At 39.6% G+C, this 15049-nt stretch overlaps 1 protein-coding gene across 1 annotated transcript; it reads left to right on the top strand.

Moving 5' to 3' along the window:
• The first annotated feature begins 4370 nt into the window (after window positions 1–4370).
• LOC116310551 (alpha-N-acetylgalactosaminide alpha-2,6-sialyltransferase 1-like) lies at window positions 4371–13710 on the top strand. The gene is made up of 9 exons (XM_031727391.2): window positions 4371–4496; window positions 4645–4915; window positions 5126–5288; window positions 5966–6128; window positions 8292–8421; window positions 8511–8614; window positions 9713–9796; window positions 11379–11478; window positions 13224–13710. Exons 1-9 carry the CDS (start codon window positions 4399–4401, stop codon window positions 13422–13424), a joined length of 1314 nt encoding a protein of 437 aa, XP_031583251.2. The 5' UTR covers window positions 4371–4398; the 3' UTR covers window positions 13425–13710.
• The last annotated feature ends 1339 nt before the right edge of the window (window positions 13711–15049 follow it).

Here is a 15049-nt window from a genome sequence, read left to right as displayed (position 1 = left end):
GGGTGGCCAACAGTAAACAAAATAGTGGAATAGTTCAGCCTCCTTATTGTGCTGTAAAATCAACTTATTCCACCAACAAAAATAAAACAACAACAATACCTTTTCAACGCGCACTACGTTTTACAGACGAGGTTTATCTAAAAATGCTTCCAGCCCTTTTCCAGGCGAGCCTTTACTTTTAGAAATCCACCTAAAAATGCTTCCAGCCCTTTTTCAGGCGAGCCTTTACTTTTAGGAATGCTACCAGCCCCTCTGGGCGAGCCTAAACATTTCACGCGAGGAGTGTTAATATTCGCCTGGTTGCTGATTCACTGCCGGTCTCTCAGGTCTACCTCATCGACCCCCACCGCCGTGGACCACTTATAAAAACGCTGGCCAGAACCCGAATGTCACGTCTCTGGACTTTATATCCTCTACCTGGCGATTGTGGCTCAACAGTTGGGAGTTCGCCTTGTAATTGGAAGGTTGCCGGTTCGAGCCCTGGCTCGGACAGTCTCGGTCGTTGTGTCCTTGGGCAAGACACTTCACCCGTTGCCTACTGGTGGTGGTCAGAGGGCCCGGTGGCGCCAGTGTCCGGCAGCCTCGCCTCTGTCAGTGCGCCCCAGGGTGGCTGTGGCTACAACGTAGCTTGCCATCACCAGTGTGTGAATGTGTGCGTGAATGGGTGAATGACTGGATATGTAAAGTGCTTTGGGGTCCTTAGGGACCATGAAGGCGCTATATAAATACAGGCCATTTACCATTTACCATCTACCTAGAGAGGAGCTGTCGACAGACTTCAGCGTGGGCTTCTCACGACAGCAGGGCTCGATGAGGTTTTCCTGTGGGATCTCACAAAAATGCTTTGTCCCACCCGGCTCGAAGGACCAAGAAATGTCAGGAGTTTTCCTGTATTGCAACTCAGGTCAGAATAAAAACGCTCAGACAGGTTTAACGTGTACACGGGTGAGACTCAGGGAGACTCGCACCCTGCAGTAAAAAGAAAGAGTCTTTATTCAGAGAGCACATACAGGAAGAGAGAAAATAGAACTGCAGGCTTCCTGTGTAACTTCCCCATTTAGGAGTCTGCACAGAGTTGCAGAGTTTAAGCTGAATACTGAAAAGAGCAAACACATTTAGATAAAGAAACGTACTTTTAAGCATAACATAATAAAAATCCCAAAATCCTAAAAAATCTCTTATCAACAAGATAAAATTAACAAACAGTGGATTCACAGTGAATATGCAGATTTGAACAGATGAGTTTTGAGTTGGGATTTAAACTGGGGGAGAGAACTAATGTTTCTTATTTCTGGGGGTAGGCAGTTCCACAGCCTGGGAGCAGAGCAGCTGAAAGCTCTGCTTCCTATGGTGGTGAGGCGGTACAGCAAGCTGGATGGAAGAGGAAGATCGAAGTGAACGGGCAGAACAGGTAGTGGTTAACAGGTCAGAAAGGTAAGGAGGAGCGAGGTTATGAATGGCCTTGAAGGTGAGCAGAAGAAGTTTGAATATTATCCGGGATTTCACAGGGAGCCAGTGAAGTTCCTGAAGAACAGGGGTGATGTGCTGGTAGGAGGGGGTTCTGGTGATAATGCGAGCAGCAGAGTTCTGAACCAGTTGAAGCTTATGGAGGGATTTTTGGGGGAGACCATGCAGAAGAGAGTTGCAATAGTCAATACGGGATGTAACAAGACTGTGGACAAGAATGGACGTAGACTGGGTGGAAAGAGAAGGAAGTAATCTGTTAATATTGCGTAGATGGAAGTAGGCAGAACGGGTGAGATTATTGATGTGAGATTTGTAGGAAAGTGAACTGTCTAGGATGACACCAAGGCTCTTAACCTGAGGAGAAGGGAAAACTGTGGAGTTATCGATGGTGAGTGAGAAATGGTTCGCCTTCAGAAGGTTGGATTTGGTGCCAATAAGGAGGATCTCAGTTTTGCTCTAATCCCCACTCCTCAAACCTCAAGATGACATTCACGGGTAGATTTGCTCCCCCCTTTTCACCTTCTCTACCAGATCCTTCTGAACTACCCTCACTTCTCTCTTTCCTTTTCCTTTCACTAACCCTGACCCCCTTCCCAACGTTTTCCCATTCACTCTCTTCACACTGCCCGCCAACCTCCTCCTCTTCACTATCATCCATACTACTCCACTCACTCCTTCCTCCCTCTATCATTACCTCGCCTCGGTCTGTAAGAGGTGATCCGCAGGAGATTATTACCGGGCCTGTCCAGGCCGTCGGCCAACTCCCCTACTAATCCCACTCACACTCTGAAAACCACCAGCCAAACACCCAAAGACACACTAGCTACAGTTACCCAACTATGTCTTCCAAGCACAAACTCTCAGCGACAGTCCGTTTCAACTACTTCCAATCCAAGCGTTCCGCAAACTACACTCTCCAACTACACTCTCCTCATATCCTCAAGCCTCTATACCATTCCAAATAGTCCAAGCTGTTCTAAAGCATCCTAATTACCCTGATTAATTGGGAAGAGCTGTTTTAATTAACTCAACGGGCGAAAAACAGCAGCTCTCTGCAGTTGGTTTGTGGACAGTCATGGCTAAGACAAAGGAGCTCAGTGAGGACCTGCGGGTGCGCATTGTGGCTGCTCACAAGTCAGGAAAGGGCTACAAGGCCATATCTAAATGTTTTCAAGTACCAGTGGCTACAGTGTAAAGTATTATTAAAAAATACAAGATGTTCTGCACTGTGGAAAATCTCAGAGGACGTGGTCGGAAGCAAAAAGTGACACCTGTGCTGGCCAGGAGGATAGTGAGAGAGGTGAAAAAGAATCCAAGGATCACCACCAAAACCATCCTGGTGAATCTGGGCTCTGCTGGTGGCAATGTCTCAAGGCAGACAGTCCAACAGACACTGCACACTGCTGGGTTCCATGGATGCAGATCAAGGAGGACGCCACTTCTCCAGATGAGGCACACAAAAGCTGGCTTGGCCTTTGCAAATGCTCATCTGGACAAATAAGAAGACTTCTGGTCTTCTGTGTTATGTTCAGATGAAACAAAAATTGAATTGTTTGGTCACAATGATGTGTCCTTCATTTGGTGTAAAAAAGGAGAAGGCTTTAACCCAAAGAACACCATTCCTACTGTCAAACATGGTGGTGGGAACCTGATGCTTTGGGGGTGTTTTTCAGCCAATGGACCAGGGAACCTAATCAGGGTAATGGCGAGAAGACCCTCCAACCTGAAAGATTTCGAGCTCATTGCTAAAGATGAATGGGCAAAAATACCTGTGGAGACATGCAAAAAGCTGGTTTGCAATTATAGGAAGCGTTTGATTGCTGTAATAGCCATTATTGATTATTGAGAAGGGTATGAATAATTTTGGACATGACACTTTGTGCTCATATGTAAAGAAAAGCTGAGATATATTTTTTTTCCACAATGATGCCTCTTGTACATCGTTTTATTATCTTTTGGGAGACGCCTGTGTCATTTCTGGTAAGAAGAAACAACAACTTGCTGGTTGAATAAAAGTAACTTTAAGTCAAAATTTGCCAGGGGTATGAATAATTATGGGCTTGACTGTATTTAACATTTATTGTTAAAACACATTAAATTTGTGGATATTTTAAGAATAATATAGAAAATCCTTTTCTCTTTTATTATGTCTTTGTAATTTTACCAATTTTAGGCAATGATTTTAAAAATTACACAACAAGCACAAAATGCACCAGCACCAACTATGACACTATCATAATTTTACCTTTTGACAGTTTAGTGATACTTGCACATAATATATAATCATAAAAAACACCTATAATTTTTTCACCATTTTTAAAAACTTCGATGATTACACAACATGTTGCTTGATTAACAAACAAATAAATTTAAAATTACAGAAATGTACTTCTTTTATTGTCATGTTTTTGTAATTTTCACTCAGTGTATCAAATAAAGTCTGTGAAAAAAAATGACCAGACCGGTGTTACATAATACGCTTTTACTCTACCTGAGCACTCAAAGCACTTTAAACAAATTTCTTTATTCATCCATTCATGCAAGCATTTTTTTATGCTTAAGTCTTTTATATCTAACATTCACACATTCATGGACCGCAACTTGGGGTTGGTAATTTGCCAGGATGTTTGGAATGCAGGCTGGTGTAACCAGGGAATCAAATTCAAATTTACTCGTGCATGACTTTCCGTTTGTTGTGTAATAAGGGCACAGATGTCTGATGACGTTTTATGTATGGGTGTGTCTGCTTCTGAATGAATTTGGTTTTTTTTGGATTTTGTTTTGTTTTTTCTCTGGCAATTGTGCTATAGCCCTGCCCTGCCGCATCAGTCACAAGTTGTTACGTGGCTCTTCCACCTGTGAGCAATTCTGAGGAGGGAGAGCAGATAGTTTTTGAGCTTAACTGAACAGCAACAACTCCACAAACCAGAGATGGCAGAGTTAATTTTAAAGTTTTTTTCTTTGCTTTTTCTGTCATCATTTCTCTTGATTATTTTGAATTTATTAGACAATAGAATAAAAAGTATCAGGTGGGTTCTGTTTTTCTATGTTGACTCATGAAAAACCTATGATTGATTTAATCTGTTTACTGGTAAATTATAATTTTATTTCTGTAAAGTTTTTCAAAGAAACACACATTAATTATTTTATGTTGCTTCTGTTCCCCTTTTGATTCAGCTGGTCAACCTTCATAGATGACAGTGAATCGGAAGACTTTGTGATTGAGAGGTACAGGGCATACTGGAAAAGAAAATTTAAATCAGGACCACCACATCCCGACTTTAGCAGAAGACTTGAAGCAAAAATAGCCGATTCAGCAAAAAACAACACAACACAACGCATTGTAGCTGAGACCCCCATGGCTCTCCTCTACAAAAAAGACTTGAAGAAGCTTCCTCAGTGGGATTTTGAAGATGTTTACAGCGAAGATACTCAACATAGACGACCAGTAAGCATGTTAAGACAAGATATAGTAAAAACAGTCAAATGTATTAAGTTTATGGATGTGAGCCAGCATAGCTGGAGTCATATCAGCCATCTGCATGATGACATTTTAGTTTCTGTCTTTTTGGCTTCTTGACGTTATTGCTTTTGCTGTTTCCTGATTTGTCATTCATTTTAACTTTTTTCATGATTTAATATTGTTTATGATTTTCAGACATGTGCTCAGTCTCTACGAAACTCTCAGGATGAGAAATTCAAGAAGGCTTTTCTTCCTAACATACGTTTGTTTCTGCACAAAGACAACATTAACATGAGCGAGTGGAATCGACTTTCACATTTCAACAATCCTTTTGGGTTTATGGACTACAAATATGATGGTAGGTCTTTCTGAAGCTGATATTGAGCCAGTATCGTGTGCCAGACTGAAGAATAAGAGAGTAATATACACCTATTCTCTGACTGGAGTTTTAAACACCTATATAGTTTCACCAGATGAGTTTTATGAAATGAGATATGTCGCCTCTGTCAGTGCGCCCCAGGGTGGCTGTGGCTACAATGTAGCTTACCATCACCAGTGTGTGAATGTGTGTGTGAATGGGTGGATGACTGGTTGTGTAAAGTGCTTTGGGGTCCTTAGGGACTAGTAAAGTGCTATACAAATACAGGCCATTTACCATTTACCATTTAAACAGCCAATGAAATAACAGCAAGTCAATGCATTTAGGAATGGATGAATAGAAAAGATGGCGTCCTGATATAAACCTAACTCTGGACTACTTAATAAAAAAAACATGAAGCAATTATTTTAGTAAAACATAATTAAAACATATTAATTTAAACGTTTATTTATTCAAAAAAATAATTATTAAGGAAAATGTGCTTGTATAAACTGAACATTGTTGTTTGAGGCATCGTTATAAAGACATCCATCATTTAGCCTTTTCTTTTAAATATGAAACATTAGTTTAAAGCAAACTAACAAACCTTCTCTACTCATACAGCAACCATAAAACATGCACAGATTGTGTATTCATGTTTTTCTTTGGGTTTGCAGATGTGATGGATTCAGTGAAGCTGATTCCAAAGCCAAAAGAGCCACTGCTTCTCCCAAAACCAGGTGGTGATGGCTGTGTGCGCTGTGCTGTGGTGGGTACTGGACAAATCCTGAACGGCTCAAAGAAGGGGGTGGAGATCGATGGCCATGATTACGTTTTTCGGTAAGAAAAAACAACCCAAAGCTTAGTTGGTTTTGTTTCACAGACACTACTTCTGACTCACAGTAAAGTGGTGAAGATTTACTGCCATTCATGTCAAAGTTATTCTTATAGCTTTTAACTTGATGGTAGCGTGAAAATGTGAAAATACTACTACAGACTACCTTACTAATTTCCCAAGTTATTTGTTTACATTTTTCTGTTGTTAAGAAGTAATAAGTATCTTTTTCTGTTTTGGTAGTCGGTCTAATGTAATTTAACAGAGAACTATTTTGGCTGGAAAAATGACCATGGGTAAGAAGACTCCAGACTTCAAAAAGGTTAACGAAGGATGTCATCCTTTTAGTATTTATCACCCATACCTAATTTCTTGAAGCAAAGAACAAGTATTGTGAAAAATACTTGACTTTGACGGGGAAACCTAGGGACACTTCAGGGTCATATGGCAGGCCCAGTGTAACGAAAGATAAAGCAGTGTAAAACATACCCTGCTTTATCTGTCTTTGCGACTCTCATAATTTGCAAAATGAACTTCATTTTGTATTCAATAAGACTTTAAACTAGTGAGAGCTAGAAATTAGAGAGCAAGAGAACCTAAGGGTTGTTTTATCATAGACCTCTGAACAACTTCCGTACAAAGAATACAGGCTTAAATTACTTCCATATTGTCTTTACTCTTTAGATGTCCAACCTTCATATACAGTCTATGATATATCTCATTCTAGAGAAATTCAGTTCATTTGTTTTTTTGGTATACTGCCAAATAACAACAACAGTCACCTCAAGACAGGAAAAACTGTTCTGCAGTGATAAAAATTGAAAATGTTTTATCAGTGCATAAGGAATGCCTTGTATATTTCAGGAAGACATACTATTACGTCAATGCATACTATTACATCTATTACAACAGCAGTTCTCCACCTGCTAAACTGGCCTGCCTTCAGTCCACACCCTGCAAAACCTGAAATAACTTAGTGAGACATGAAATGATTAACACGATAAGGAGGTCAAGTCAAGTGGCTTTACTGTTATGTAAACCATGTGCAGTGGTACAGTACAGAGTGACGTAAGACAAACAATGACAGTGGGATGTGGAAAAAGACTGAGCATTGTGCAAAAAGTAGAAGTATGAAGGTGTATGCGTGTGTGTGAGTGTGTGTGTGTGTGTGTGTGTGTGTGTGTGTGTGTGTGTGTGTGTGTGTGTGTGTGTGTGTGTGTGTGAGATTGTGCAGATAAGTGCCTGAGGCAGTGACGTGTATGAAGGTATGTGTGTGTGTCACTGAGTGTTCAGGAGTCTGATAGCTTGGGGGAGGAAACTGTTGCCCCAGTCTAGCAGTGAGGGCTCAAATGCTCTGGTACCTCTTGCCAGAAAGCAGCAGGGTGAAGAGTTTGTTTGAGGGGTGCGTGGGGTCCTTCACAATGCTGGTGGCTTTGCAGATGCAGCGGGTGGGATAGGTGTCTGTGATGGAGGGAAGAGAGGCTCCAATGATCTTCCCAGCTGTTCTCATTATCCGTTGTAGGGTATTGTGATCCGATAGTGCAGTTACCATACCAGACAGCAATGCAGCTGCTTAGGGCGCTCTCAATAGTCCCTCTGTAGAAGGTGGTGAGAATAAGATAAGATAAGATAAGATGGCCTTTATTAGTCCCACAGGTGGGAAATTTGTTTTGTTACAGCAAAAGTGCAAAGTTATGTAGCAGAAATTAGAAAACACTGGAATGCAATAAAATACAATAAAATAAAATAAAATACTATATACAATGGGTGGGAATGGGTGGGAGATGGGTGGGAGATGGGCTTTTCTCAGCTTCTGCAGGAAGTAGAGATGCTGTTGGGCTTTCTTAGCTATGGAGCTGGTGTTGAGAGACCAGGTGAACACCAAGGAATCTGGTGTACTTAACGACCTCCACAGAGGATCCATCGATGTTAAGTGGACAGTGACCTCTCCATGCTCTCCTGAAGTCAGGAATCATCTCTTTTGTTTTAGGTTAACAGTCTTTGAATGTGAGTTTATAGATGCCAGATATTTTGAGTCAACACCTAGACAGTTGTATTGCCCTTTCAGCTACTTTCACACTGGTGAGAACTGATGAAATCTATTCTTGATCTGAACCTGTTAATAAACTTAAATTCCTGAAACCACTATGTTTTAATCTGTCTGGCAGGATCAATGGTGCCGTCAGCAAGGGTTATGAGGAGGATTTAGGAAACAAAACATCAGTGTACGTTCACACAGCCCACTCCATCACTACATCACTCAAGAAGTACGGGTATAAAGCTGCCCCTCATGATGAGGTACTTAAACTTAAAAGACAACAGTGTCATATTATATTTACTTCACCTGCTCAGAAAAAACATGGGTTCTCTCCTTTTCCTTTTGGCAGGGTATAAAATATGTGATCATTCCTGAGGGGATGAGGGATTTCCAGTGGCTCAAGGGTCTTCTCAGAGGAGAAAAGGTCTCTGCTGGCCCATACCGCAATAAGCTGTGAGTATAAATTAAAATAAAAATTGAAATTAATCAAGAAATGTATTGGCCATTTTCAAAAAGCTGCTATTATCTCATTAAGAATATAACCATTTGAAATCAAAATCAGAAATTTTTCAGACACCATGCAGTCAACATTTACTTTATTATAAGAACCCAACTCTATTTGTTTACTTATTTATTTCTGAATAACCTGTCCTGCCCGGCAGTTTTCGGAAGCAGAATAATGCTCTCCACTTAGTAAATGAACAGTACAACCTTCTATGGTGCCCTCTATGGAACACATAATTACACCACTGAGGAGAAAATTATTAAAATTATTAAATTAAAAGTAATTATTAAAATTACTTGTACTATCATAAAGTATCCTTCACAATATTTATGCTACAATGGGACAAAACAATATATCAATAAATACATATATATGTATATATATATATACATTTTTTTTTAAGTTATTGATTTATTCAAAGTTTGTTTGCTCAGGGCAACACTATAACATAATTTAATGCAGAAAAAAGAAATAAAGAAAACAAAAAATTAAACAGTTATCTCAAGTCTTGAGCAAACACATACAAATAGAGAAAATGCAATATGGATGCAGCACGAGTTAAAAATAATTGAGAAAATATGAGTGCATTCAGATATGAGTGGCAAAGACGGAGCAAAATAAAAAAAAAAAACCCAAATCAATAAAGTTACAATCAAAAAACAGCATTACTTTATTTATTTTTATTTATTTTTTTAACCAATTACCAGTTGCCATTTGTTTCACAAATGCAGTTCGCAGATTTCTAGTTTACATACAAGCCTTATTTGCATACATATAAAACATTAGTGACACGTAATCAAGATGTATTTTTATAATAACATAAATATTATATTAATTATAAATAGTTATAATAATTTAGCCATTCGGCTACATGATGGACACCTTTAACACATGTTCATTTAACACATTCTATTTTAATCCAGGACTTCTCTAACAGGATATTCTACGCAAATTAAAACATCTTTTGTTCTCCAAATCAAAATGTCTTCTGTGGCATATATATGTGATGGACAAGTGTGCTATCTTTTGTGTTTTAACCTCACCAGGCCAAGGGACTACTATTCAAGGCAGTACAACGTGAGTCATTTCTACGTTCTGCACCAGGACTTCCTCCGATATGTGCGGAACAGGTCAGCCTGCAGTTAACACCCTGTCCACAGTATTTTGATTTCAAATGATTCAGCTATTATAATTTCATTTGTCTAGCACTGCTTATTTTGTGAGGAAATCTGGCCAATCAAACCCAGGTTGCCTTTCATAAAAGAACAAAGAGAAATGCTAATAGGCAGTAAAAGACTAAAACATGGCACTTTAGAAAGGAAAAAACACATTAAAGGAAAATCATTTTTTATGTTAAAATAATTATGAGTAGTTAGAAAAAGGTTTGAATGATCTCAAAACTGGAGTTGAATTAACTGATCTACTGGTGACTGAACAAACAGTGATCATCATACCTGGAATTTAACTTTAGGCCACTCAAAATTGAACTCGACAGACATTAAAAAAAGTATTGTAATGAACTCAGAATAAGGAGGAAGAGATCTCAATCTGTTCTTGCAGTTTCTGTATATTGTTTATCACTCTACCCCAGGAATGTAGCTTTATTAGCATGAACCACATCCAATCAGAAACAGTAACCAAAAGTCATTAACTACCACAGCATTGTCAGTCATGGCGGCCCATTGCTAGCTACATCCAATACCGTGATACAGCTGTAATTCACATCATGAATGAATAACAGGAATAAGAAACCAACACAAGCTCACTAAAAAAAACTGTTATAAAACTGTAACTTAGACATGAACATCAGCATGAACAGTCCATTGAGTTCTTGGACTAGTAGCACATCACCTTGGAGTAATGCAATATATTATACAGTACTTTTTCAAAGTCTTGAGTCAACACTCATTTGCTTATATTTTTCCTGTTAAATCTGAAAATATTTTATTATTATATTAAAACATGTGCAAACATACATAGAACTACGATGTATTAGACATAAATACAGTCTACAATTCTAACCAGGTTGAAAATCAATACTTGCTATGAAGATCTTTATTTTTCAACATGGTCTGAACTCTCTTAGGCAAACTTTCTTGTAATTTCTTTAAGTGCTCTTCAGGAGTAGTGCTCCAGGCTTCTTGAAGTATATCCAATTTTCTTTGGCTATTGGGGGTCTTCCCTTCCATTCATTGTCACGATAATCCCACATTGCTTCAATAATGTTGAGAATTGGGCTCTGGGTAGGCCAATCTATGATTGGTATTGTTCCACTGAGTATTTTTCTATGCAGGTGTTCTTTTACACTGTGTTTGGAATCAAAATAGGATTTTTCTATCACTAAAAACTTACAATGTGTCTGTGTTTTGATGTTTATGGTTTATGATTTTTCAATCAGAAAGACACCAGATCTGTACAGCCACATAAAAACTCTCATTGCTCCTGTTTTCCAATGAAATGGTGCTTTTTGGTAAAACAGGTATACATCCGTGGATCAACACTATTAAAAAAATATAATTTAGGCAGACATGATAATGATGACTTCAACTGTAACAAAACACCCCAGAGAATGAATACTCAGGACATGTGCAACTTTAATAAAACAAGTTTAATTGAATTTCCAATTTTGAGGTTGCCTATCTTGCTGTCATAGCAATGTGGCTCATTTTTTTAATATGTGCATGCTTATTTGATGCTTTTTATTCCCCACAGGTTCTTACTGTCACCTAATTTGAATAAAACATTCCAGCCTTTAGTCAGACCAACCAATGGGGCATTCACTCTCTTCTTGGCCCTGCACACCTGTGACACAGTGAGTTAAAATTACTTGAATTTCTTGTGCTGAATGTCGGTAACCACAACTTCAGAATCATTGACCTCTCAATTAACTTTAGAATGAATAAGTCAACTTAAATCTCTCAGAAATAAGAAGAATAGACAAAGACATCTTTCATGAAAAAGTATATTTTTACTCTGCAAGTTGAACAAAAGAAGATGAGCGTTTTCACTGTTGTAGGTGTGACCAGAGTGGGATGGATCTGACAATTAAACTGCACACTCACTTATTGTACATTATTATTATTATTATTATTATTATTATTATTATTATTATTATTATTTTATTATTTTATTATTATTATTATTGCACCTTGTTATAAATATAAATAATATTATTGTTATTATTGTTACCACCCCCAAAAAGTCCAGGGAGGTAGCCAGTCAAGTCAGCTGTTAGCATTGATAAGGGCTATTGCCCTGTTGTAAAAGCTGTCCTTGAGTCTGTTTGTCCAGGACCTCAGCAGCCTGAATCTCCTGCCCGACAGTAGCAGCTTAAACACCTGGTGTCCCGGGTGTGTACAGTCCAGTAGGATTCTGCGTGCCCTCTTGAGACAGCAAGCGCTGTACAGGTCCCTCTGGGAGGGAAGAGGATGGCCACTGGTTTTTGGGCCATATTAATGACCCTCTGAAGTGTCTTTTGTGTGCCGTGGTGCAGCTGGAGGACCATACAGAGATGCAGTATGTCAGCACACTTTCAATGGAGCAGCTGTAGAAGACAGTCAGCAGTTCCTTCTTCAAGTCCATCTTTCTGAGGATTCTCAGAAAATGGAGATGCTGTTGGGCCTTCTTCAAAATCACCATGGTGTTTGAGCTCCATGTGCACACTCAGGAACTTGAAACTGGACACCCTTTCCACGCATTCCCCATTGATGCTGACAGGGTGGAGCTCAGACTTCCTCCTTCTGAAGTCGACTACCAGCTCTTTTGTCTTGGTGATATTGAGGTCCAGTTTGTTGTCTGCACACCAATCTGACAGCCTCTGAACCTCAGCTCTGTAAGCTGTCTCGTCTCCTCCAGAGATGAGCCCCACCACGGTGATATCCTCAGCCAACACAGTCATCAAGTTTGCGAAGTGGGAAGTAACACAGTCATGTGTGTACAGAGTGTACAGTGGGGGACTTAGTACACAGCCTTGTGGAGAGTTGGTGTTAAGGCTGAGGAAGGATGAGGCCCCACTCGAACTCTCTGTACATGACCCGAGAGGAAGTCTCTGATCCAGCACCAGGTGGCAGAAGGAAGTCTGATATCCAGCAGTTTTACTATAAGTCTGTCCGAGAGTATCGTATTAAAAGCAGAGCTAAAGCCTCTCTAACTTTGTCTTCAACCGGAGTTGTCCCTCTGATGTAGTCATTGCTTGTTCACTGATTGCAGTTCATGTTTTGTACAATGTTGCAAAGTGAAATGCTAATACAATAACGCTGCTGAACCATAATTTGAGCTTAATGCCTTGGAGTTGTAATTCCTGTTATACTTAGTAGTCCGCTGCCTATTTTTTGAGAGCAGTATTCTATTATTAGAATCACAGATTCACATTTATATGTTAGTTTTTTTCTTCTCAAACATGGCTAAGAATTTCTTTTAATAGATTAGATTAAGTTTGACAAGATACTCAATAAACTATTTTTACTAGCACTAATTTTTTTCCCATAAAGACAGCCTTGCTCTTAAAAAAAAAAACCCACACAAACCTGTTCTACCCTTTTTGTCTCTTTCTCTCAGGTGGATGCATATGGATTTACGACTGATGACTACATAAAATACCCTAGCTACTATGTTGAGAAACACATGAGCAAAGTCACGTTCTACCGCAACCATGATTATATTCTGGAGGAGAATACATGGAAAGACCTTCATACCAGGGAAATAATGTGGCTGTATCAAAGAACTGAGTCAAAGAAAGAGAAGGAAAAGCAACACTGACATGATCTTAACAACAGTAATTATATATAGAGATTTTTGTTTGTTAGACTTAAAAATTTTACGTGCACTAATAGCTAACACGCAAACTAAACCATCCAGAGCAAAGCTGATTTGATTAATATTACTCATCTCGGGAAGTTACTGTTATCTTAAAGTCCATCTCTGTGGGAAAATTTCCGTAAAATAAAATCAAGCATTTGCCATAGTGGCAAACACTACACATGGTTTTACTCATTATGATATCGGTGTTTTTTTCTCTCCAAGTCCATTTGTGGCATTATCAAAAGCAAAAAGACGACTGAGCAGTCAAGAGGCAAACTAAACCAAAGCTGATTTGCCCCTGACAATCACATTACCTCAACCATGTTTGACTGTTGATATGGTATTCTTTTTATGAAATGCTGTGTTAGTTTTATGCCAGATGTAATGTGATTCAAACATTCTTAAAAGTTCTGATTTTCTCTCGTCAGTCCACAGAATGTTTTTATAAAAGTCTTGCGAATTATCAAGATGTTTATTGGGAAATGTAAGATGAATTTTTGTGTTCTTTTTGGTCAGCAGTGGTTTTCTTGATTCAGTAGGCAGTAATCAGGCCTCAGTGTGGTTTGTGATTTTAAACTCAGGTTTCCAAGGAAATGTGGTTAATCACAGTTAATTCACAAGTTAACAATCAGGGGCAATTCCTTTTCACTTTTCACTACATAGATTTCGATATTTTTATTTTCCTTTAATAAATGTAAATTAACAACTACTAGATTTCCTGTGCATGTAACATTATGTATAAAACTACAATATGAAAGAAATAAAGCTGACCTTTGTGTGATGCTTTAGTGTTGTGTTTTATCATTGCATGTTGGAGGAATGGTAAATGGTAAATGGCCTGCATTTGTATAGCGCTTTACTCAGTCCCTAAGGACCCCAAAGCGCTTTACACTACATTCAGTCATTCACCCATTCACACACTGGCAATGGTAAGCTACATTGTAGCCACAGCTGCCCTGGGGCGCACTGAGAGGTCAGAGGCGAGGCTGCCGGACACTGGTGCCACCGGGCCCTCTGACCACCACCAGTAGGCAAACATGGGGTTAGTATCTTGCCCAAGGATATTTGGCATGCAGCCAGGAGGCAGCCTGGGATCGAACCACCAGGACTGTATAATACAGTCCTGGTACTCAGACTCTCACTCAGACTCTCCTTCACCGCCAGTTCGTCAAAAACCTCAGACCGGTATCGGCTCTAAGGTTTTCATGCTCTTGTTACTTGCTTCTTTGCTTACCTTGTTTTCCTGTGCCACAGTGCCCCTGGACCTTCCTCGACACTTACCTTCAACCCAGCTCTTCTCAGACTACCTCTAGATTCTGGAAAATACGGAGAACTTCATCTGCCTGCTCTCCAGCTATCTCTCACCACCCCGGATGCAGTGGAACTCAGGTCAGCCAGTCTTTGTGATTACTCACACCGCCTCTCCCTCAAAGCCAAGCTCACCCCGGCTACCAGTAAGCAATATCAGTCATACTCACCTACCCTGAGAGTCCTTCGCCCACCACCTCCCTAACCTCATTCTCTCCTCTTCTCAGATGTACCCGCTCCATTCCAGTCGCACCTGTCAATTCCCATTTTACCCT

This window comes from Oreochromis aureus, linkage group 8, assembly GCF_013358895.1.
Source record: "Oreochromis aureus strain Israel breed Guangdong linkage group 8, ZZ_aureus, whole genome shotgun sequence".
NCBI lineage: Eukaryota > Metazoa > Chordata > Actinopteri > Cichliformes > Cichlidae > Oreochromis > Oreochromis aureus.
Note: the sequence above shows the minus strand (reverse complement) of the source record. Positions and strands in the feature narration are given on the sequence as shown.

Excerpts from the sequence above, each read along its gene's own strand:
- LOC116310551 (XM_031727391.2), top strand. The coding sequence starts at position 4,399 with ATGGCAGAGTTAATTTTAAAGTTTTTTTCTTTGCTTTTTCTGTCATCA. Across the intron at positions 5,289-5,965 it reads TATGGACTACAAATATGATG|ATGTGATGGATTCAGTGAAG; the intron begins GTAGGTCTTTCT and ends TTGGGTTTGCAG. Across the intron at positions 8,615-9,712 it reads GGCCCATACCGCAATAAGCT|GCCAAGGGACTACTATTCAA; the intron begins GTGAGTATAAAT and ends TAACCTCACCAG.